Source organism: Schistocerca gregaria, chromosome 6 (assembly GCF_023897955.1).
Source record: "Schistocerca gregaria isolate iqSchGreg1 chromosome 6, iqSchGreg1.2, whole genome shotgun sequence".
Taxonomy (NCBI): domain Eukaryota; kingdom Metazoa; phylum Arthropoda; class Insecta; order Orthoptera; family Acrididae; genus Schistocerca; species Schistocerca gregaria.
This window is the reverse complement of record NC_064925.1, coordinates 315,823,052-315,849,287: the sequence shown is the minus strand read 5'-3', so window position 1 is coordinate 315,849,287 and position 26,236 is coordinate 315,823,052. Positions and strand designations below refer to the sequence as shown.

Sequence of the window (26,236 nt, the reverse complement as noted above, 5' to 3'; positions counted from 1 at the left end):
TGTCAGTCTGCGCTTTAAACCGACGCAAGAAGAACAGAAGAAAATTTTTGCGTTGCTAACTGAAGGCTCCGCTTCCTATCAACAGAATAAGCTCTTAATGTCTTGTTTGTAACGAAATTATCTTTCAAAATCGAAAAATTTATTCTTAATGCAAATGCGCTCAATGTACACGTAAATGTCTGTAAATGTAGCCTTGTCTTCTTAACCTTTTAAGAACTTCAAATCGCTAAACTTTTTCATACATATCGAAATCTTTATGTTAAGTAACATAGTTCAGAGTTTTGCGAATAAATAACTCAAGTAAACGTATTTTCTTTCTCTCGCCTCGGCAGAGAGTGAAGTTTAGAATGTTTAGTAGCAGTCAACGTTTTTCACATATGCAATACTGAAACGCAGTTTCGAATATCGCACACGTAAAATACGTCTCTAGAATTATACTGTGGTCTCATCAGCCTGCCGAACAATTACATATTCGAAATCATGCAGGGAATGGAAATGGAAATTAAAACACGTAAGTAGACGAATTCACTTCATCCAGTCGGGAGTTAAGTAAACAAAAGTGAATTAATTTTCGTAAAGCGTAGCAGATCGAGATGCCTTAAATAAAAATGAATGAGACAGGGTTAGTAGTAAGAATGGACGGAGTCAGTATTTCTCAAGAAGGGCGCACGCAAAAGGTAGGTGATAAACAGACAGGAGGAAACTAAGAAACATGCCTAGCACCAAAATTGCTTTAGTGATACAATACGCGTTTACAAAATCAGTAGGTTCGAAAAAACGAAATGTTTACCGCATACCATTGTATACAACATTTATGAAAAGTGCTACCAAGTAGAAGGGAGAGTACAGTGGAGCACGCTTCGTGAAGAAGGCAACTCGCCTCAACACGCAACTAAACATATAGCATTCAACGTTTTATTTGTCATAAACATTGCTGAATGCTCCTAATTAGTATTACTGAAATATAAAACCTTCAACTTCGCTCTCCATAAAGTGGATAGCATTAAATTCACAGATTATTGATGTCTGCCACAGCGCGTAAGTGACAAGATGCAAAATTCTGTCATCGCTGACACGTAATGAATACTGAAGCGACCACTGAGTCGGAAAAGTAATTTGGCGCTTTTATGTTTACCGGTTTCAGAACAAAAGAGAGTCACTCAGTACCACTGTTTCTATTTTTATTTTTGTGCCATTTAAGGACCTTCCCCTCGACAGATCGTCAGCCTTTAAAATTTGTAGCTTGTTTTTAAGGCCATAGTTTTCTTTTTCAATCACTTGTACGTTTCGTTACTTACGGTTGACCTTTGGGATGATATTTACTTTTCGGAACATTTGGTTTTCACTATTATTCTACGAAACCACGATCAGGTTTTATACTTAAGCATTTATGATATTCTTCCTCGGCATTTTCTCAATACATTCTTGTAGATGTAAAGCGATCTTTTGATGAAGGAACGTTAGCAGTCACAAGTGCCAGGGGATTACGGTGGCGTAAATACTTATCAAGTTTTAAGACATTTATTATTGATAGAAGCTAGAAAATCAGAAAGCATGAGCGTGATAAATACACAAGGAAATATTACCTGGGTTCAAAACTCACAAATACACGTAATGACGGAAGGGCAACTCTGACCTTAGCTGCAGTCAGGCACTGAAATAATTCCAATGGCGATAGGTGAAAATTAGTGAAGGATTGGGCCTCGAACCCGGAGTGCTGCTTTATTTGCGAGATAGCCTTAGTCGCTTCAGCTACTCGAGTAGGCTCTCCGTACAACCCAGATTCTCTATTTGTTGCACACTACAGATGTAGCGACCTCTGTCCATCATCCTGAAGGTATTCGCTGTCAGACGTATATATACACCGTAAGAGCCAAAGGAACTGGTAACTTGCGTAATATCGCGCAGGGCCCCCGCGCGCTGGCAGAAGTACCGCAACAAGACGCTGCATGGAACCGACTAATGTCTGGAGCAGTGCTCGAGGGAACTGATACCAGGAATTCTGCAGGGCTCTCCAAAAATCCGTAAGAGTACGAGAGGCTAGAGAACTCTTCTGAACAGCACTTTGCAAAGCATCCTAGATGTGATCAACAATGTTCATGTCTGGGGAAACTGGTGGCCAGAAGAAGTGTTTAAACTCATAAGAGCCATCCTAGAGCCACTCTGTAGCAATTATGGTCGTATGGGGTCCTGCTGGAATTGCCTAAGACCGTTGGAATGCACAAGGGGCATGAAGGAATGCAGGTGATCAGGCTGTATGCTTAGAGACTTTTCACCTGTCGGAGTTGTATCTAGACGTATCAGGACTCAAATATCACTCCAACTGGACACCCTCCACACCATTACAGAGCCTCAACCAGCTTGAACAGTCCCTCGCTGACATGTAGGGTCGATGGATTCATGAGGTTGTCTCCATACCCGTACACATCCATCCTCACAATACAATGTGAAACGAGACTCGTCCGGCCAGGCAACAGGTTTCCAGTCATCAACAGACCAGTGTGCTTGTTATCTGGCCCAAATGAGGCGTAAAGTTTTGCGTCGTGCAGTCCTCAAGGGTACACGAGTGGGTCACCGGCTCCGAAATCCCATATCGATGAAGTTATGTTGAATGGTTAGCAAGCTGACACCTGTCGATCGTCCAACATTGATGTCTGCAACAGTTTGCCGAAGGGCTGCATTTCTGGCATGTTGAACGATTCTCCTCAGTCGTCGTTGGTCCAATTCATGCATGATCTTTTTCCAGCCGCACCGATGTCGGAGATTTTATGTGTTATATCATTACTCATATTCATGGTACACTCGTGAATTGATCGTACGGGATAACCCCTACTTTATCGCTACCTCGGGCGTACTGTGTCCCATCGATCGTGCGCCGGCTATAACACAGCCTTCAGACTCAATTAAATCTTGATAACTTGACAGTGCAGCAACAGTAACCGATCTGACAACTACACCAGTCGCGTGTTGCCTTAGAAAGGTGTTACGGACTGCAGCACCGTATTGTTCCTCTTTACATATCCGTGTGTTTACCCGCCAGGGTAGCCGAGAGAGCTAACGCGCTGCTTCCTGGACTCGGGTGGGCGCGCCGGCCCCGGATTGAATCCGACCGGCGGATTAACGACGAGGGTCGATGTGCCGGCCAGCCTGGATGTGGTTTTAGGCAGTTTTCCACATGCCTCTGGGTCAATACCGGACTGGTCCCCATGTTACGTCTCAGTTACACAGCGCAGACATCTGAACACTTTCGCACATTTCTATTAATTACACTCAGCGCAGAAAGTTGGGGTACACTAATTCTGTCCTGGAGGGTACGGGGTGGCGGCAGGAAGGTTATCCGGCCACCCCTTATACATTAACATGCCAAATATGATTAACGATGGCTGACCCTGTGTAAGTGCGGGACAAGGCTCAAGCGATAGAGAGAATAGATAGACAGATCTATGTGTCTGAATACGCATTTCTATACCAGTTTCTTTGTTGTTTCAGGGTATATATATATATATAATGCAAATGATAATTGCTACAAAAACGAAGTTAATATTAATTCTGTGAATGCAGCATGAAATAGGCAACTTAAACACCAAAGAAAAACGTCTACAGTATGCTAAAACAAAAAATATAGACTCATTCAGCAAAATCAGGAACAAGGTTAACAAATCATATACAACTTAACAATAAAATAAGAGCACAACCCACGTGACCTAGTTCACTTACTTGGGCGTTGCAGCGTTAGAAAGTTGCATATCGGAAAACACTAGAGCAGCTGGAGGTGATCGCAATCAGAATGGAAGGAAATGAACAACCACTATTTACGTCAAGAGTACACACAACGGATACCATCCAACTCTGAATCGTCAGCCTCCACCAGAAACAAGACGCCAGTAATCATCCAACCATCCGGAACAGGAGCCAATGTTTGCTCTTTCATAACAAGTTCTGTTACCTGCTTCTCAGGCTCAGACTCCATTAAGGTGCCCAGCTACTAGCCCCGTGAAATTGCAGCTCAGTCAGTGCTGCTCTCACTCGTACCTGTTGCTGCCGTTTTGTCCTTCTTCGACAGCTGTCCAAGCACTCGATCATGTAACTGGGGTCTTCTTCAGCTTCCAGTTCCCATGATAGCAGCAGCCGCCTGATCGGCCACACAAATGGAGCCGCTATTACTGGCTGTCATTGGCCATTTACACTAATCTTCACAGGTGCGGCCAGAGCCCACAGCTCCGCAGCTGCCCGACACATTGGCTAACAAAAGGGGTCTGCCCGTGCATACAGGGTCGCTGTCTTGTGTTTGTGCTGGACTCCCGATACGAGGTCGCGCGGTGCCCACGCTCAGTAGCTTACTCCAGGAGCAAGCCACTATCTGACGTAAACAAGACGCTCAGCGCACCTCCCGTGGACAGACACAGCAGGCGCTGCCCCGCCGCTGCTGCCCACGGCTTTTGGTGCTGCCCCTTCGCTGTCACACCCCAGATTGCTCGCGGCTGTCACTCATGGCCGCTCGCCACCTCGCGGTTTGCCGAGTAATGCAGCAACATTTCAGAAAGATATCTTTATTAGTGTATCCACAATCGATTCCGTCAGCTTGAAATGCAATCTAAGTAACAGTATTGGATCATCCTCGTACAGTTTTATCCAGCGTCCATGGCTTTTAATTGTCTAATTATTATTATTATTATTATTATTATTTTTTTTTTTTTTTGCTGTATGAAATTTAATGTCACATTGTGTTATACTCAACTCGATGTTAAGTACTGTTTTGGAGCGTTTCGCTTCTGCTGCTATTCGTCGCTCGACAACGAAACTGGCAGCGGTATATAAAAAATATACAGTACTGCATCAACATAATCTGGCTAGAACGCTTAAAGTCAACGCACACGAAATAGGAGCAATTGGTTTCGGAATGACGTTGTACATGCCTGAGTCTTCGCTCGAATGATAATGATGAAACGCCTCGTCATCCTACTGAGTCACGCTTCGTGGCCACGCTATGCAGAATAAGACCAAGACGATAGAACAAAATAAAAAGCGACAACGTGCGGGGTACAGTCCCATGGCATGAAGGAATCAGATGTTATCTAAATTTTCACTTTTGGCATTTCAGCGACTGCGAGTAACTAAAAACTTAGAATCTTCATTGTAATACACTACTGGCCATTAAAACTACTACACAAAGAAGAAATGCGGATGATAAACGGGTATTCATTGGACAAATATATTTTACTAGAACCGACATGTGATTACATTTTCACGCAATTTCGTTGCATAGATCCTGAGAAATCAGTACCCCGAACAACCAATTCTGGCCGTAATAACGGCCTTGATACACCTTGGATGGCGTGTACAGGTACAGCTGGCCATGCAGCTTCAACACGATACCACAGTTCATCAAGACTAGTGACTGGCGTATTGTGACGAGCCAGTATCTCGGCCACCATTGACCAAACATTTTCAATTGGTGAGAGATCTGGGGAACGTGCTGGCCGAAGCTGAAGTCGAACATTTTCTGTATCCAAAAAGGGCTGTACAGAACATGCAACATGCTGTCGTGCATTATCCTGCTGAAATGTACGGTTTTGGCAGGGATCGAATGAAGGGTAGAGCCACGGGATGTAACACATCTGAAATGTATCATCCACTGTTCAACGTGCCGTCAGTGCGAACAAGAGATGACCGAGACGTGTAACCAATAGCACCCCATACCATCACGCCGGGTGATACGCCAGTATGGCGATGAAGAATATATGCTTGCAATGTGCGTTCACCGCGATGTCGCTAAACACGGATGCGAACATCATGATGCTGTAAACAGAAAGTGGATTCATCCGAAAAATTGACGTTTTGCCATTCATGCACCCAGGTTCGTCGTTGAGGACACCATCTCATGCGCTCCTGTCTGTTATGCAGCGTCAAGGATAACCGCAGCCATGGTCTCCGAGCTGATAGTCCATGGTGCTGCAAACGTCGTCGAACTGTTCGTACAGACGCTTGTTGTCTTGCAAACATCCCCATCTGTTGACTCAGGGATCGAGACGTGGCTGCACGATACGTTACAGCTGTGCAGATAAGATGCCTGACATCTCGACTGCTAGTGATATGAGGCCGTTGGGATGCAGCACGGTGTTCGTGTTACCCTCCTGAACCCACGGATTGCATATTCTGCTAACAGACATTGCATCTCGACCAAGGCGAGCAGCAATGTCGCGATACGATAAACCGCAATCGCGATAGGCTACAATCCGGCCTTTATCAAAGTCTGAAACGTGATGGTACGCATTTCTCCTCCTTACACGAGGCATCACAACAACGTTTCACTAGGTAACGCCGGTCAACTAATGTTTGTGTATGAGAAATCGGTTGGAAACTTTCCGCATGTCAGCACGTTGTAGGTGTCGCCACCGGCATCAACCTTGTGTGAATGTTCTGAAAAGTTGATCATTTTTATATCACAGCATCTTCTTCCTGTCGATTAAGTTTCGCGTCTGTAGCATGTCTTCTTCGTGGTGTAGCAGTTTTAATGGCCAGTCGTGTATGTTAAGCATCTTGCGTCGTCGTAATAATGTGCATTATTTTAGTGAACATGCATTTGACGTTTCAACGATGTGGCACACCTTCAGGTTACGACTCGTTCGTCATTGTGTGCTGTGTGCAGGCTGTCGCGAGCGACGCGCGACTCGAACAGCAGCACGGTGAACACCATCTCGGAGGCGGAGACGCAGTGCGTGCTGAACACGTGGTTCCAGCAGCAGTTTACTTACCACGAGCCGCAGCACATCCTGCTCATCGCCTGCTACGTGCCGCTCTTCCTGCTGGCCGCCATCGCCAACACGCTCGTCATCATCGTCGTCGTCAAGTACCACTACATGCGCAGGTGAGCGAGCCGCACCCACACATCTGTGCCACCCCTGACCCTACAGTACTGCGAAATCGGCATCTTTGCATATTACTGAAGACATCGGTATGTATGAGCAGCGTAACGACACCGTGAGTACTTATGACTTCTCTGTCGCCCTTTTTTCACTCGATTTTACAACTGCATACTTTCCAGAATGACCAATACAGAAAAAAGCTGTAAATTGAAACTTACAAATATTTTGAAAAGACCCATTCAGTTTTACTACAGTATACGGGGGGAGGGTTAGACGAAACTATTGGAAACTAGTGTTTGCTGTCGTGGGAGCCTTAAACTGATATGCAAGTCAGGGAGCAGAATCAAGATGTTATGCAAATCACAAACAAGTGCGTCTGTATTGGATATAAAAAAATGTGTGTAGAGCGATCTACATAAATCCTACTTGGGATGGCTAGTTTCTCATATAATTTATTCATTAAATTAATTGATCAAAGTTTCCGTCGAAAAATGATGGTGGGTATGGATTATGCTAACTGGGACTTTTAACGGCTAAGTGCTGTCCTAAAAATTTATCAATACATTTCTTTTCTTTGAGTGAAACACAAAATTGTTCATGATTTTGCACAAGGAACAATCATGTACATTAATATAACCCGAACATTCAAACAGTTCTCACTCGATAGAGCCCTTAACAAGAACCTAGTACACATGACAATGCGTGAAATGTAATATGCTTCTCTACTGCGAGAAGGGGAAACAAAGATTACGTGTGAAATGTGTAATCGATAAGCAAGTGTGTAATCGAATTCAATACCACGATATCACCTAGGGAGGCAAAGTGGTTTTACGGATGTCCCCGCTGAGAATACTCAGTTCGATTTAGGGCTGCTGAAAAATCCAACTGAAACTCTTCACGCCGGGGCTGCGTATATTATCGAAAGTAGGGCACAGGGCGGCGTGCTGGTGACAGCTGCTGCTCCTTGTCGGCTGCGCTGCAAGGAACAAATGCTCCGGTTTGCAGACCAATCCAAGCGCGAGCGTGAAAAAAGGAAAAAGAAAACAAAACAAAAAAAAAGTTTGTCCGGGTGACCGGACAAGTGAAACTGCAGATGAAATTACTTCTCAGCAAGAGCGGCAAAGCACACGACCGATTCCTGAGGTGCTCAGGAACATTGTACTTCATCAACGTAGGAGCCAATGGCATTCCTCTGCGCCAAATCTTGACAGTGACAACAAATGTGTGCTGACGTAACAGTCGAGCAGCCTATAATAGCGTCCCCCAGAGCTTTGGACGGGAAGTCTTCTGGTTACGCGTGGCAACGGAATATCATAATTGGGGTGTTATGTGTGGTATCGTCCTGTCGGCTATACCTTGGAGCTCGGCGATAATTTCTCCGAAATGGCTGAAACAATAGCACAGCCTTGGCGCTGAGCTGTCGCGTTCCTGCCAAAAACGCGAGATTTTCGCGAGAAAACTGTCCCCAGCCATTGTAAAAGTAGCGAGCGTCGATGGTTCGGCCTCTGAAACACGACATCAAAAGAGAAATTTACCAGCCAGGGGTCGGTATTCTGTCGGCAGTTACCAGTGAATGGATTTCTCCCGATCTCCTGTTGTGAACAGTTGGCCTCCACGCAACCCAAAAGGTTCTGCTCTTCTACTACGGGGAATGAAGAGAATTACAATGTGTCCGGAACCACGCTGGTGCTACGGTTGCTGGTTCGAATCCTGCTTCGAGCATGGATGTGTGTGATGTCTTTAGGTTAGTTAGGTTTAAGTAGTTCTAAGTCACGAGGACTGATGAACTTAGATGTTAAGTCCCTTAGTGCTTAGAGGCATTTGAAACACTTTTTTTATAAGATATATAAACATGAAGATATCATGGGCCTACCAAGAGGGAATATAAATATTTCCTTAACAAAGTGTGTCATTACACATAATAAATTGTTAGGTAAAGGCATCGCAACCGAATGCACAGTTCGATAATTGCAAGAACGATGGTTATACTGCTTCCCCAATTTCTTTAAACTTCGGAAATTGAGAGAGTTAGACACTTGACTAGAATCATGTAAATTCTAAATAAAAGTAAAAATTTTGAACGTTTATAAAAAGCGTTGGGTAAAGCGAAGTCCTCAGAAAGTGACAGAAGGAACTTCTGAATCCCTTTGTGTGAGAAACTATGTAAGTCCAAAGCACCTCAGCAGCCCGATAAGAGGTTCCCACCGGCTGGATGTCTGCGGCCACACGCAAGTTAAGCAGGAAATAAAAGAATAACGCCTATGAAACTACGAGGGGCAGTCAAATGAAAACCGATAACCCGCCCAGTGTCAATCACCACACGTGTTACTTACTCCACTGGTCAATACTTGTTTCTTAGAAGGCGGTCGACCTCTGATGGATCAGTCAGCGCACCCACTGTTGCACTTCCTCGTCCGGCGGAAACCGACGTCGACGCATGTCTTTCTTCAGGGCGCCAAAGATATGAAAATCATACGGTGAAAGATCCGGGGTGTACGGAGGATGTTGCAGTGTTTGCTACCCGAATCGCCGAAGCACAGCCTTCGCCCGACTGCCAGCGTGCGGGCCTGCGTAATCGTGCACCAGGACGAAGTCGCCCTCTAGCATTCTGGCAGCCCGAAGACAAATGGCAAAGCGAACAACGGGAACATGCCATATTTTGTCCGCCACAGGACCACTGCTCATCGAGTCCGTTGAGCGTGAATCCACAATCAGTGCGCAGCGCAGTGAATACTCCTTTCAAAAACTATGACGCGTCATAAAGTCAAAATCCCATGGAATGCTGTCGGACTAAATCATCCTGTAGCACGATAACGCCCACCCGACACTGCCAATCCGACGAAAGATACGCTTCAGTGATTTGGTTAGGAGACACTGCAACATCCTCCGTACACCCCGGATCTTTCACCATGTGATTTTCACATTTTTGACTACCTGAAGAAAGATATACTTGGACGATGGTTTCAGTCGTACGAAGAGTGCAAGATTGTGTGCACTTGCAGATCCATCAGCGGCCGATATTGTTCTACGTAACAGGAATGTGGCGATTACTTTTGAATGGAACCATTCTTTGGACACGTTGTAGCAGGTTTTCATTTAACTGGCTCCTTACAGAATGGAAATTTTACTTGCGAAGTAGAAGTAAAATAAAATAATAACCACAACGAAGGCACAGTTTTGCGCATCAGTGTAAAACATAGTCAGAACATTCTGCAGGATAAAATTCAATTTTGTGCGTCTGCTTTGTAATTCCCATTTAAGGAACAAATTTTCTGCGTTATAAATGTCCAGGAGCTTTCCTCAGGAAGAGTATCCACGCATCCATAATGAGGCTGCAAACGTGACGCAGTGCTGCAGTCAACATTTATGAGTTAAACTTTCTTTTGAGGTGACTAAGTATCCCACAATTACGTGACAACCGGAGTAATGAAAATCAGCGAAATTTTTATTGTCTGTCCGTATGCCGACAATCTGCACTACAAAATTTTATTACGTTTTAAGAGTGCCAAATTGATGAAACAGTAATTAAAAAATTTCTCGTTTCTGATCTGTAGTACTGAAAAACACGGAATATGGAAGCAAGACACAAGAAAGACACCCATGATCTTTTCGTGACTCCATTGTCATGCGGAGCATTCCAGTCTCCCCTTGTCTTTATTCTCTTTCCCCTCTCCTGGCGAGGTACAGACGGAAGTGTGCAGCACTCGAGTAACAAGGCTCCACCCGTGCAAGAGCTCTGCATGCATGTAAAATTCCTGGTCGTCCCTGGTGTGGACAATGCAATAGAAATTCACGCTGCGTTTTAAGAAGGAACTGGGAGGAGTGTGTCGACACACAAAATAAGAGTGCGTGATGAAAAGTAATGCTTCCGAATTTCTAAGTCTATAGTCAATATAGACTGACGTATTACTCGGTCGACTTTTCCACTTCAGACGCCTCGTGGCGTGTAACATCGCAGTGTGCAACGCAACTACGTTGGTGCGTGAGAAACAGCGTGCTGTAATCGAGTTTCACGAATTCGAAGACTTCGTCCACCCACGGAGCACCCTCATCTTCAGCACGATAATACCAGACCACACACGAATGCTGCGACGTCAGCAGCAATTCGGCACCTAGGCTTCACTGTCATCAGGCATCTTTCATACAGTCCCTATTTGGTCCCATCCGATTTTCATATGTTTCCAAGACTTAAAGACTTTCATCGAGGACTTCTACTAGATAGCGATGAATCGATGCTAGCAGAGATGAGGTTGTGGCTCTGTTAATATTGTCAAATATTCTATAGTGGCGGTAGCAGCTACCTAGTCTCTCTTTCGCAGACATGTGCTCGTCGCCAGGGCCATAAATATGTAGATACGAAGCATAAACTTTGGCTCTTTTCCTAAGAACGACGTTACAAACAATTCCTCGTGAAGCATAAATATGCAGAATATTAACAAAGATATTTTTTTGTACAAAGCTGCAGAATTTTCACATTAAAAATTTGGAAGCATTACTATTCAGCACGCTCTCGTATGCGGACGATAGCGCACGATCTTCTAGGTCTCGAACAGTCCATTGCAAACCAAGGTTCGAATCTAATGATACCGCGATGCAAGAAGACCGTGGGAATCGGGAAAACAAAAGACCAGAATCTGGATCAATGTAGTCGACGATTGACGGATTCGTTTGACACCTGATACTGTCGTAAAATAATGCTGAATTCCAATGTAAGTCTTTGGCATGATGTACAAGCGTTTAGTTGGGCGGTGGGTAACATTTTTGCCTGGTATCATATACGAATGCTGACTGCCTCTGATCGCTTTCCAAGGCAATTTCAGGACTGTGCAGTATCCATCCTTACGGTCAATAATTCGGTGATCTTTTTGCCATTCAAGACGATAACACACGATCACACTGGAACTACCTTTCAAATTTCTTCTTGGAGGAGGGAGGAAACCACCAAATGCAACTACCTTCGCTGTCTTCTGAGATAGCCAGATCAGTGGAAACTTGATGTGCAGAAGCACTCCTCAAACGCTTGATGACCTCAGGCACAGGCACAGGGGCAGTCTCAGATGAAACGCAAGACGGCTTCGAAAAGCATTCACATATACTGAAATTTATTATGTACATTCAGCGATATTATGTATAGATGTCTTCTTAAAGAAAGATTTTCAGTACTTGAAACTATAGTTCATCAAATACAAATATATATATGGCGAAGTGCGGCCTGTAACGGAAATGACAACGATAGTCGATAAATTCTCCTTGTCTTGATACTAAAACCTGAATGGGAATCACAAGATGAGTTAGTGTTGGTAAAAGATTTAATAATAACCTATGAGAGCCGGCTGGAGTGGCTGTGCGGTTCTAGGCGCTACAGCCTGGAACCGAGCGACCGCTACGGTTGCACGTTCGAATCTTGCCTCGGTCATGGATGTGTGTGATGTCTTTAGGTTAGTTGGGTTTATTTAGTTCTAAGTTCTAGGCGACTGATGACCTCAGAAGTCAAGTCACATAGTGCTCAGAGCCATTTGAACCATTTTTAACCTATGAGAAGAAGTAAACAGGTGTGGTACGGGGAACGGGAGTGGATAACCTAAGTTGTAAGATGATCAATCGCGATTAGCAGGAAATCCGCGTACTAATTCCTGTCCGGCAGAAATTTTCAAATGTCACTTTAGGTAGTACATTTATATCTATTACAGTTAAGTTTAATTTCTGGAAAAATTTTAATATTTAAAACTGTGGGTTATCACCAAATGTAATTTTAGCTTAGAAACGGATGTAAGATTAGCAGTGCCCTCAAAAGTCTAGAAAACTCTTCTAATTCTTTCAACGCCAGAATAAATTTTACATAATTAGTGTTTCCTTAGCTTATGGACTTTTTTTGTGAGAATGGCAGATGTTGTTCTTTGATAATGTGACTTTCTGTTGAAATACATCCCAATTAGACTAGAAATTACTTTTATCTCACTTTGCAACGTCTTACTGCAGCAGAGTGCAGTAAGATCCACTCAAAATGCAAAATTGCACTGCATTCCGGTCGTTTTAAATATCGCTCCTGGTTTCCTTTCTCCTTCAGAACTTCAACAATAGCGACTCTTAATTCGGAATATCGTTCACAGTACGTCTCTTGACTTTCAAAAATAGTTAATAGTAATATATAGCCAGTCAGTACTTTCCATTCACTTCAATCAAAAACTGTTCCAACTAATGGTACAATAATGCGACTTTAGAAAATTTACTATTCATACAACAAATTTCATCACGTGCCCCCTGCCTGTAAATGTAGCACAAAGTGCTTCTTGATGTTCAGAACAAAGAATCCCGTATAATTGGTCTGTCTAGCACAATGTCTTTCTCTTTAATCGCCAACTAAATGTTTAAATTTTTTCTATACGGCGTTGTAATGCCGTTCCGCAGTAAACTTGGCGTATCTGTCGACATTGCCACTGCAGAATTCGCATTGAGGATTCTCATCCGTGATCCTTTTTAAGTTTCAAAGGCTTGTGACAGTAGATCGCTAGACTGCCTCTTTTTGTACAAATAACCGTTTGACCTTTAACTTACTACGTGCCGTCAACAAATAGCGAAGGACGAAGAGCACTGTCACAACGATTCTGCTGAACTGAAGAGAAAACTGCGGAGCGAAAAATTCCACTTCAAACGCTGGGAGGAAGTAATGTGGCTTCGCAATATTTGACGAAATGTGGCTCTGCACCGAGGAGTTCCGAGAAGGACGGAGCAAAGCCGAAACGTCGCGAGCAGCGCCGAGACAGGCTCAGCCTCGGACTGCACGCATAGAGCACAACGTGAATAAGTGCTATTTCGCACGCAGTGGTCAGCCCTGGCCTACAGGTTGCCTTAAGTCCACACAATGTAGCTATCGGTCATGAGCTGGTATTGTTGGCATCACATGACTAATATGTGGTAACCTTATGTCTCAAGACGGTGTTGGAACGTTCGAACGACGTCAAGGTGATGTATGGAAATTCTGCAAGAAACGTGTCTTGCTGACAACGTTTCTTGCCTTAAAAAGAAAATGAGAACAAGTTATAATCTTAAAATTACCCTTCGAGGCATGATGGCAGACTAAAATGTATATCAGAACCCGTTTACCCTTTCATAGCTAAACACACATCATGAACTCTACTGACGATGTAAATTTCCTCTTACCTCCACTGTAAAAATCGCTTTATGTGGGTGAAAGATCACCGCAAATTTTTTTCAATATAAATAACCCGAAGTATGCAAATACAGAGGATGATATGAAGCGTATTTTTGACGCTTGTAAATAAGATGATATTCCTGGTCCCTTGAAGTCCCCTTCAATCAGTTTCGACGATGCTGACGTCAGCATTCGCACTAAGAATGTACATTATGGTCAGTTACCAATGGCCTTGCTACCGTGATAACAACAGTTCCCGCCAGAACACCGAAGTTAAGCAATCAAGGGCTTGGCTACCATTTGGATGGGTGACCATCTGCGTCTGCCGAGTATTGTTGGCAAGTGAGACGCGCTCAACCCTTGTGAGACTGACTGAGGAGGTATTTGAGTGACAAGTATCGGCTCCGGTCACGAAAACTGAGAACAGCTGGGAGAGTGGAATGCTGATAATATGCACTTTTATATGCGTGCCCAGTGACGCCTTTGGATAAGTATGACACGGCGGTCGGTCAGTACCGGGGGCCCTTCCGAGGAGTGTTTAGACGGAGCTTATACAACAGTCAGTTCCTACGCTCTGTCGACTCCTTTCCCGTAAATAAAATATTTTTATCAAACGATAATGTAACTCCACGATACTTCTGCAGCAAGAAGTTGTTTCTAACAAGAGAATAAGAAGAGAAAACGTAATACAGTAACATATTTTTTGTAGCTCCTGAATAGCTCAATTGTTCTATGAATATAATAATTGAGTTATACAGTAGCTACATATATTATAGGCCATTGAGTATGTTCCACAAATAAAAGAAGCGAAACGCTCATGGTGAAAAACGTATTACTTTCGTTTAGTCGCAAAGATGGAATATACGTACATTAAGTTCCACAGTAATTTTGCTTGTGCCTCTAATCTTTATGAGCAAATTACCTTAACAGTATTTTATTGACAACCAGTAGAAAATCCAAAACTAACTTGGAGCTGTTAAAGCAACTTGCCTCTGACGTCTTACATATTTGGTTTAGTTATTTAATTTCAGTTGATGTTCACAGCTTGTTAATTATGCCACATATTCATACGTTTTATTATAGTTACATTCTGAATATTAATTGGGTATACATGGTAGTTATCCCCTTCATTACGTGTTTCATACGCAAATAAGCAGCTATACGTTGCCGTACGAGTTGTTAGCTCTCTGACCTTGTCATTTTGATCGACCCTCTGATTGTACTACAGATGGCATGGAATTGTTTTGAGAGTTCACCAACTTTCTAAGTCCTCTTCACGATTTTATTTGCTTAGCCTGGTTTTATATTCTTGCATGAACCAGACCAAGCTGGTAACCTCGCCGTAAGGTATACCACAGTTATCTAATCCCCTGTGCCTGGTCAACTTGATGAACTTACGGAATGCTGACGAAGATCACAAAATTTAGTAGCACTACAGAACTACACTCCTGGAAATTGAAATAAGAACACCGTGAATTCATTGTCCCAGGAAGGGCAAACTTTATTGACACATTCCTGTAGTCAGATACATCACATGATCACACTGACAGAACCACAGGCACATAGACACAGGCAACAGAGCATGCTCAATGTTGTCACTAGTACAGTGTATATCCACCTTTCGCAGCAATGCAGGCTGCTGTGCTCCCATGGAGACGATCGTAGAGATGCTGGATGAAGTCCTGTGGAACGGCTTGCCATGCCATTTCCACCCGGCGCCTCAGTTGGACCAGCGTTCATGCTGGACGTGCAGACCGCGTGAGACGACGCTTCATCCAGTCCCAAACATGCTCAATGGGGGACAGATCCGGAGATCTTGCTGACCAGGGTAGTTGACATACACCTTCTAGAGCACGTTGGGTGGCACGGGATACATGCGGACGTGCATTGTCCTGTTGGAACAGCAAGTTCCCTTGCCGGTCTAGGAATGGTAGAACGATGGGTTCGATGACGGTTTGGATGTACCGTGCACTGTTCAGTGTCCCCTCGACGATCACCAGAGGTGTACGGCCAGTGTAGGAGATCGCTCCCCACACCATGATGCCGGGTGTTGGCCCTTTGTGCCTCGGTCGTATGCAGTCCTGATTGTGGCGCTCACCTGCACGGCGCCAAACACGCATACGACCATCATTGGCACCAAGGCAGAAGCGACTCTCATCGCTGAAGACGACACGTCTCCATTCATCCCTCCATTCACGCCTGTCGCGACACAACTGGAGGCAGGCTGCACGATGTTGGGGCGTGAGCGGAAGACGGCCTAACGGTGTGCGGGACCGTAGCCCAGCTTCATGGAGACGGTTGCGAATGGTCCTCGCCGATACCCCAGGAGCCACAGTGTCCCTAATTTGCTGGGAAGTGGCGGTGCGGTCCCCTACGGCACTGCGTAGGATCCTACGGTCTTGGCGTGCATCCGTGCGTTGCTGCGGTCCGGGCCCAGGTCGACGGGCACGTGCACCTTCCGCCGACCACTGGCGACAACATCGATGTACTGTGGAGACCTCACGCCCCACGTGTTGAGCAATTCGGCGGTACGTCCACCCGGCCTCCCGCATGCCCGCTATACGCCCTCGCTCAAAGTCCGTCAACTGTACATACGGTTCACGTCCACGCTGTCGCGGCAAGCTACCAGTGTTAAAGACTGCGATGGAGCTCCGTATGCCACGGCAAACTGGCTGACTCTGACGGCGGCGGTGCACAAATACTGCGCAGCTAGCGCCATTCGACGGCCAACACCGTGGTTCCTGGTGTGTCCGCTGTGCCGTGCGTGTGTCCATTGCTTGTACAGCCCTCTCGCAGTGTCCGGAGCAAGTATGGTGGGTCTGACACACCGGTGTCAATGTGATCTATTTTCCATTTCCAGGAGTGTATATGACATCTCCTTAACTCTTGCATTTAACCCCCCTCTTTACAACAAATTAAACTCCTCTATTCAATTCCTTTGAAAAGGCCCCTCTGTTTTTTGACGGGGAGAGAGCAGGATTCCACGCAAAGTTTAAGTAAAACCTTCGTCGCTATTTGTGAAGTCACTCGCTAGTTCAATCACAATACCTTTCTTAACAACACTGTCCCAGTTATTGGAAATGCTCCCAAGATTCATAGTGTTACTACAGCCAGTCGTATGACAGAGCTCTGCAACAGTAGATTTTCTCGGCTTGTGTAAGTTTCTGCTACACTTACGCCGTATACACCAGTCCTTCACAGTCCTGTTGGTATCACCAAAACATGACATGCTGAAGCGAGTCAACAGAACCAGGTTTACAAGTGTTAACCGTGTCTGGTGCTTCGAGAAGCTGATAGTGTCCAGTTGCCCAGTACTTCCCTCTGCCACGAAAACACGAAGCCTCTGGAAATGAGAAGAGTAATTGTGTTTACTTATTTCCCCTCACACACTACCTATTGTGTACCACTTTACCAACAAAGCAAATGTGGAAATGCGAGTATTTTGAAGCTATCACCAGAGTGTTCACACTTTTCGGGAACGGTGGAATCATAGAAACATCTCAGCTTGTGGATAAGTGGCGCTGAAACCAGAAAGGTCCGTCAGTTACATGGGGCAGATGTCAGTTTCCACACACCGCAGGAACTTCCGTCTCCCATGAGCACGGGGTGGAGGCTTTCGAACAAGGAAATTGTAATCACTATTCCGTTGGGACTGGTAAGTGACGGACGCTGTGCTTGGAGCGTTGCTCTGGTATGACGGACAAAGGTATACGGTTAACTTACACTCCTGGAAATGGAAAAAAAGAACACATTGGCGCCGGTGTGTCAGACCCACCATACTTGCTCCGGACACTGCGAGAGGGCTGTACAAGCAATGATCACACGCACGGCACAGCGGACACACCAGGAACCGCGGTGTTGGCCGTCGAATGGCGCTAGCTGCGCAGCATTTGTGCACCGCTGCCGTCAGTGTCAGCCAGTTTGCCGTGGCATACGGAGCTCCATCGCAGTCTTTAACACTGGTAGCATGCCGCGACAGCGTGGACGTGAACCGTATGTGCAGTTGACGGACTTTGAGCGAGGGCGTATAGTGGGCATGCGGGAGGCCGGGTGGACGTACCACCGAATTGCTCAACACGTGGGGCGTAAGGTCTCCACAGTACATCGATGTTGTCGTCAGTGGTCGGCGGAAGGTGCACGTGCCCGTCGACCTGGGACCGGACCGCAGCAACGCACGGATGCACCCCAAGACCGTAGGATCCTACGCAGTGCCGTAGGGGACCGCACCGCCACTTCCCAGCAAATGAGGGACACTGTTGCTCCTGGGGTATCGGCGAGGACCATTCGCAACCGTCTCCATGAAGCTGGGCTACGGTCCCGCACACCGTTAGGCCGTCTTCTGCTCACGCCCCAACATCGTGCAGCCTGCCTCCAGTGATGTCGCGACAGGCGTGAATGGAGGGACGAATGGAGACGTGTCGTCTTCAGCGATGAGAGTCGCTTCTGCCTTGGTGCCAATGATGGTCGTATGCGTGTTTGGCGCCGTGCAGATGAGCGCCACAAGCAGGCCTGCATACGACCGAGGCACACAGGGCCAACACTCGGCATCATGGTGTGGGGAGCGATCTCCTACACTGGCCGTACACCTCTGGTGATCGTCGAGGGGACACTGAATAGTGCACGGTACATCCAAACCGTCATCGAACCCATCGTTCTACCATTCCTAGACCGGCAAGGGAACTTGCTGTTCCAACAGGACAATGCACGTCCGCATGTATCCCGTGATACCCAACGTGCTCTAGAAGGTGTAAGTCAACTACCCTGGCCAGCAAGATCTCCGGATCTGTCCCCCATTGAGCATGTTTGGGACTGGATGAAGCGTCGTCTCCAGCTGTCTGCACGTCCAGCACGAACGGTGGTCCAACTGAGGCCTGCATTGCTGCGAAAGGTGGATATACACTGTACTAGTGCCGACATTTTGCATGCTCTGTTGCCTGTGTCTATGTGCCTGTGGTTCTGTCAGTGTGATCATGTGATGTATCTGACTACAGGAATGTGTCAATAAAGTTTCCCCTTCCTGGGACAATGAATTCACGGTGTTCTTATTTCAATTTCCAGGAGTGTAGTTTACGCATAGATCACACAAAATTATTTTCTCACTTTCTCTGCAGATCCGTTATTACTCCAAATGTAAGAATTAGTGATTCATTTTATGTTGTTAGGGACGTCGTTAAAGTTCTGCTCTAGCGATTATGATGTTAAAGTATCACGAACAGTTCAGTTGTAGTTTCTTAATGTTTCAAATCTTTTGCTGTTCACGTGCTTTCTGGGCAGTGTAATTTCGAGAGTTTTGGAAAGAATTTTCTTAATGACTGGTAGTTTAAATTCTGACCCTCAGACGACTGTGTGTCTCTTACTCTGAAATTATAGACAAATTGCTGTACTTAGAATAATAGAACTCAAAGGAGTGTATTGAACGCTTACATGTGTGCTCATTTTCTATTTCTTTCGTAGTTTTGGAATTTACTGGAGTTAATCTCAATTCTGGCCCTCAGCCGTTCATGCGGCCCTTACATTGAGATATTAGATAAATAGTGTTTTTTAAATGATGGAAGTGAAAGCCCTGAGTGTAGTGAATACCTATACTTATGTTGAATCTCTAGTCATTTAGAGATTGTCAGATTTGCTGGAGACTCTCTAAATTCTGGGCCTCAGCCGACTGCATGAATAGAATTTGCTCTGCACTGACGGCCAGTCCAAGTGGTTATGTGATCGATTAATTTCCGAACGTGACTGCTGTCATTCTCAATGGAGAGAAGTCTTCCGAAGTAAGAGTGATTTCAGGTGTGCCGCAGGGGAGTGTCGTATGGCCGTTGCTATTCACGATATACATAAATGGCCTTGTGGATGACATCGGAAGTTCACTGAGGCTTTTGCGGATGATGCTGTTGTATATCGAGAGGTTGTAACAATGCAAAATTGTACTGAAATGCAGAAGGATCTGCAGCGAATTGACGCATGGTGCAGGGAATGGCAATTGAATCTGAAGGTAGACAAGTGTAATGTGCAGCGTAAACATAGAAAGATAGATCCCTTATCATTTAGCTACAAAATAGCAGGTCAGCAACTGGAAGCAGTTAATTCCATAAATTATCTGGGAGTACGCATTAGGAGTGATTTAAAATGAAATGATCATATAAAGTTGATCGTTGGCAAAGCAGATGCCAGACTGAGATTCATTGGAAGAATCCCAAGGAAATGCAAACCGAAAACAAAGGAAGTAGGTTACAGTACGCTTGTTTGCCCACTGCTTGAATACTGCTCAGCAGTGTGGGATCCTTACCAGATATGGTTGGTAGAAGAGATAAAGAAGATCCAACGGAGAGCAGCGCGCTTCGTTACAGGATCTTTTAGTAATCGCGAAAGCATTACGGAGATGATAGATAAACTCCAGTGGAAGACTCTGCAGGAGAGACGCTCAGTGGCTCGGTACGGGCTTTTATTGAAGTATCGAGAACATACCTTCAGTGAAGAGTCAAGCAGTATAATTCTCCCTCCTACGTATATCTCGCGAAGAGACCATGAGGATAAAATCAGAGAGATTAGAGCCCACACAGAAGCATACCGACAATCCTTCTTTCCACGGATAATACGAGACTGGAATAGAAGAGAGAACCGATATAGGTACTCAAGGTACCCTCCGCCACACACCGTCAGGTGGCTTGCGGAGTATGGATGTAGATGTAGATGCTTATATGCGTGGATATTTCCATTAGTTTCTTATCTGTATTTATTTTTTACACTTTATTTGGTGTTGTCAAATGCCTCACCTGATTAGATGCATCCCCCCCCCCCCCCTAGGACTACAAATCACTCTCTGAATCTCACTAAGTTAGTGTGCTGATGAAGTGAAGTTATTGGGACCCTTCGAGTAACAGAACATGAGGAAGTTGAGTTCTCATCAAAACTTTTTCCCCATATTGTTTCCTCATCTTACAACATTTGGCTGTACACGATTAGATTCTCTGTTATGTTATTCCTATTTCACAAAGCGAGACAGTAATTCTTTTTAGAATGAGATTTTCACTCTGCAGCGGAGTGTGTGCTGATATGAAACTTCCTGCCAGATTAAAACTGTGTGCCGGCCCGAGACTCGAACTCGGAACCTTTGCTTTTCGAGGGCAAGTGCTCTACCATCTAGGCTATCCAAGCACGACTCACGCCCCGTCCTCACAGCTTTACTTCTGCCAGTATCCGTCTCCTACCTTCCAAACTTCACAGAAGCTCTCCTGCGACCCTTGCAGAACTAGCACTCCAGAAAGAAAGGAGACATAACTTAGCCACAGCCTGGGGGATGTATACAGAGTGAGATTTTCACTCTGCAGCGGAGTGTGCGCAGTGTTCGCAGGAGAGCTTCTGTGAAGTTTGGAGGGTAGGAGACGAGGTACTGGCAGTAGTAAAGCTGTGAGGAGGGGGCGTCAGTCGTGCTTCGGTAGCTCAGACGGTAGAGCACTTGCTCGCGAAAGGCGAAGGTCCCCGTGTTCGAGCCTGGGTCCGGCACACAGTTTTAATCTCCCAGAAAGTTTCAGTACTTCTTTTTATTTGCCTACCTTTTGGGATAGTGCGCCATAATGTTTATGTAACGATTAAACTCAGCTTGTTTTTAATGAATCTCCTCATAATTTATAGTACCCCTGCCATTATTAATCTCTCTTCGCAAGTATGTTATCTGAGACGCCCAAAATAAAAGTACAATAGGAAAGTTTACATCTAGCGCTGAGGTGTATCTTGAGTTACGGAAAGGGTGGTTTTCTGCAAGGTAGCTTTATACCGAATCACAAAATATGCAGGTGCTCGTGAGATCCTCTTTTCTACACGTCTACTTCAGCACACATATTCCTCAAGCCAGGTGGAGGTTACAGAGCACCGTTACCCCTTCCGGTGCTACGGACGTGCTCTCTGTAGCCAGTGCTGATGGAGTTTTCGTTTTGCCTGTACTGCCCGCCAAATGCTGGCACCTGTGCTGAGAGACGGCGTTCCAGCCGATGTGAGACATCACTCGATTTCTATAAAACTATATCGTGAAAAAAATTGAATTTACTAAATTTTACAGTCTGATATCTATCTTCGATAAAGAACTGAATGTATTTTTATTATCCGTCACACTTAGTGCGGTGCCCCGAATGAAGCAAAATATGGTCCAAAATTTTAAAAACTTAGCAGAGGTAGAAAAGTGTAACGTAAAATTTGCGTGTGCTTGAAGTTAGCCCATACATTTCAGTGAAGAAAATGTAGATAAGATGTTGAAATTTTATTTAAAATTAAGAGCAGACAGATATCCCGTGCCCATACTCGTCCTTGATCTTCGTGAATCATGTAGTCATAAAAATCGTCATGTCTCACAAACTATGCAACACACTGGAACAACGTTTTTTGTTTTTTTTTTTTTTTTTTCAAATGGCAGCACTCAATGGGGCACATTTTTTGTATGATAAATAATCTAAATTTTTATATTCTTCGATATATGGAAGTAACTCGTCTGCAGCAGTGAGAGGTGGGCAGCTCAGGACGAATACAGCACATGGCTGCTACGCAAGTTGCGCACTTAAACACTACTGGCCATTAAAATTGCTACACCAGAAAGAAATGCAGATGATAAACGGTGATGATAAACGGTTATTCAATGGACAAATATATTATACTGCAACTGACATGTAATTACATATTCACGCAATTTGGGCGCATAGATCCTGAGAAATCAGTATCCAGAACAACCACCTTTGGCCGTATTAATGGTCTTGATACTCCTGGGCATTGAGTCAAACACAGCTTGGATGGCCTGTACAGGTACAGTTGCCCATGCAGCTTCAACACGATACCACAGTTCATGAAGAGTAGAGCCTGGCGCATTGAGACGAGCCAGTTTCTCGGCCACCATTGACCAGACGTTTTCAATTGGTGAGAGGTCTGCAGAATGTGCTGGCCAGGGCTGCAGTCGAACATTTTCTGTATCCAGAATGGCCCGTACAGGACCTGCAACATGCGGTCGTGCATTATCCTGCTGATATGTAGGGTTTCAGAGGCATCGAATGAAGGGTAGAGCCACAGGTCGTAACAAATCTGAAATGTAACGTCCGCTGTTCAAAGTGCCGTCAGTGCGAACAAGAGGTGACCGAGACGTGTAACCTATAGCACCCCACACCATCACGCCTGGTGATACGCCAGTATGGCGATGACGAATATACGCTTCCAATGCGCGTTCACCGCGATGTCGCCAAACACGGATGCGACCATCGTGATGCTGTAGACAGAACCTGGATTCATCCGAAAAAATGACGTTTTGCCATTCGTGCACCCAGGTTCGTCGTTGAGTATATCATCGCAGGCGCTCGTGTCTGTGATTCAGCGTCAAGGGTAGCCGCAGCCATCGTCTCCGAGCTGATAGTCCATGCTGCTGCAAACGTCGTCGAACTGTTCGTGCAGATGGTTGTTGTCTTGCAAACGTCCCCATCTGTTGACTCAGGGATCGAGACGTGGCTGCACGATCCGGTACAGGCATGCGGATAAGATGCCTCTCATTTCGACTGCTAGTGATACGTGGCCGTTGGGATCCAGCACGGCGTTCCGTATTACCCTCCTGAACCCACCTATTCCATATGCTGCTATCATTCATTGGATCTGAACCAACGCGAGCAGCAATGTCGCGATACGATAAACTGCAATCGCGATAGGCTAGAATCCGACCTTTATCAAAGTCGGAAATGTGATGGTACACATTTCTTCTCCTTACAACAGGCATCACAACAACGTTTCACCAGGCAACGCCGGTGAAATTCTGTTTGTGTATGAGCAATCGGTTGGAAACCATCCTCATGTTAGCAGGTTGTAGGTGTCGCCACCGGTGCCAGACTTGTGTGAATGCTCTGAAAAGGTAATCAGTTGCATATCACGGCATCTTCTTCCTGTCCGTTAAATTTCGCGTCTGTAGCACGTCACCTATGTTTTGTAGCAATTTTAATGGCCAGTAGTGTACACGTCCGCAGCATCTGCGGAATGATGTTGCAGGACGCGTGTGCACGTCCACAGTAGCGGAAGGGCTGCTAGCCATTTCCTTTCCGGTTTCACTCTCAAAAGCAGCAAGGAAAGAACGATTGCATATAGTTCTCCGTAGGTGCTCTATTTCTCTTACCATCTTCCGCGATAAGTACATTGGCGGTAAAGAAATCTTTCTGCTGTCAGGTCCAAATATTGGCTCTCTAAATTTTCTTAAAAGTGTTGCACGAAAAGAACATAGTCTTCCCTCCAGGGATTTTCACTTGAGTTCATAAGGCATCTCTGCAATACTGCATGTTCATCGAGGCTACCGCTAACAAATCCAGCTGTCCGCCTCGGAATTGCTTCGTTGTCTTCCTTTAATGCGACTTACTGGGTGTCTCAAATACTAGAGCATTACCCAAGAATGGGTCGCATTAGTGTACTACACTTGGTCTCTTCTACAGATGAAACAAAGTTACCTAGAATTCTCCCAATAAGCGATTTCGACCAATCCCCTTTCCCTATTACAATCCTTGCGTGCTCCTTTCAGTTCATATCGCTTTGCAGTGTTCCGTCTAGATATTTAACAGCCGTTACTGCGTCAATCAGTACACAACTAATGCTGTAAGAGAACATTTTAGGTTTGTTCTTCCCACCCATCTGCAATGTCATTTTTCTGCACAAGCTTGTACTTGCCGACCTGCGCATTAGAAAAGAGTAGTAATGTACTTACTGAATTAGATCTGTTGTTTGTACATACATTATCAGTTGATCATGCAGGGCTGTGAACATGACGCGCATGGCATAAATCTGAGTGAACCTGTCTTAAACTTCGATATTCTAGTGCGACAAGTAACCGTTTTACACAAATACACGTCCCTTTCAGTGCCATGGCCGAACAGAATATGGTACCTAATGGGTTTACGCAAACCAAGACCATTCTTTTCAGATCCAGGCCCTAATCTAAAATTGAGGCCGAGAAATACACCACAAGTCACAGGGGAAAAACTGTGTAACAATATAGTCAGCGAACTTTGTGCAGAACGGGATTACTAAACTCTCTGTTATGTAGATTAACGAAGCGAGCAGCTATGTTTGTTCTACTCAAATTATAACGCCATGAAACACTGTGCCATAGTTTCCCTCTTGAAGAAACACACATGTAATATACTATGTTACTCTAAATAGATGTACATTTACAATCGACAGTCGTAATAGTGCCACGGTAAGAAGGTAGTCACGTAACAGATGTTCCGTTGGAACAATTAAATATTTTGGAACTTCGGTAGTTTTGGATTCGAGAGGGGCTAAGCTGCAGATGACGGAGTTCGTTGAAGCATGCGGCCACTGCAACTCTCCCGATAGGCGGTCAATGTGCCTTCTCTGTAGACTGTGGGATCCATCGTAATTGCTACACAAGGGGGCTACATGGCTTTTGGGATTCAAAGAGATTAACCCAATAATTAACTTCATTAACGTGACAGCTCGTCGTTACGAAGCTAATTAGCGTACCGGGGCAACTCTGGACCATCACACACCGTAAATTAACTGCACTGTTGTAGAGGTTTCCCTTTCGATAGTATAAGAAAAATCTCTCGTTTCGATGTTACGGTGTCGTCAATCTCAGTTAATGGCACTGGAGCCAACCTCACAGCCATCAGCAAGTACTCATCATTTTTTACAATGATATTATTCTTCGTTACTTTTCTTGGTGTGTTCCTTATGAGACGTGGAAATTTTTAATTTCATCTTCTTCTTTCGTTTCACCCGGTTTTGGGGCAAATTAAATGAACCAGTTTTTAATTTTGTTTGCCTGTTAGACCAATAATGTTTTATTCTTTCTCATTTTGCTTTCTTTTCTTCAGATATTCGGATTTTTCTTTAGTTATCGTGTTGGGTTGGAACCTCTCTTACATTTATTACTATTATGTATTTCTATTAAGTGATTTGGAAAGTAGACAAGGAATTCTGGTCAGAAGACTATAGGGTAATATCAACAGCAGCTGAAAATGGTGTAACAGGAGTAGGGTTCGTTATGAATAGGAAAGTAGGGCAGAGAGTGAACAGTTCAGCGAGAGGGTCGTTCTCATCAGAATTGACAGCAAATCAACACCGACAACGGTAGCCCAGGTTTACATGCCGACCCTGTGAGCTGAAGATGAAAAGAGAGAGAAAGTGTATGAGGATATTGAAAGCGTAATACAGTATGTATAGGGGGATGAAAATCTAATAGTCATGGGGG

The 26,236-nt window shown here is 44.9% G+C and overlaps 1 protein-coding gene across 1 annotated transcript in view; it reads left to right on the top strand.

Moving 5' to 3' along the window:
• LOC126278537 (galanin receptor type 2-like) overlaps positions 1-26,236 on the top strand; it is a 1,269,802-nt gene that overhangs the window by 537,788 nt on the left and 705,778 nt on the right. The window contains exon 2 of the mRNA XM_049978712.1: positions 6,650-6,868. Coding sequence (XP_049834669.1) covers positions 6,650-6,868 — 219 coding nt within the window. The remainder of the gene's footprint in view (positions 1-6,649; positions 6,869-26,236) is intronic.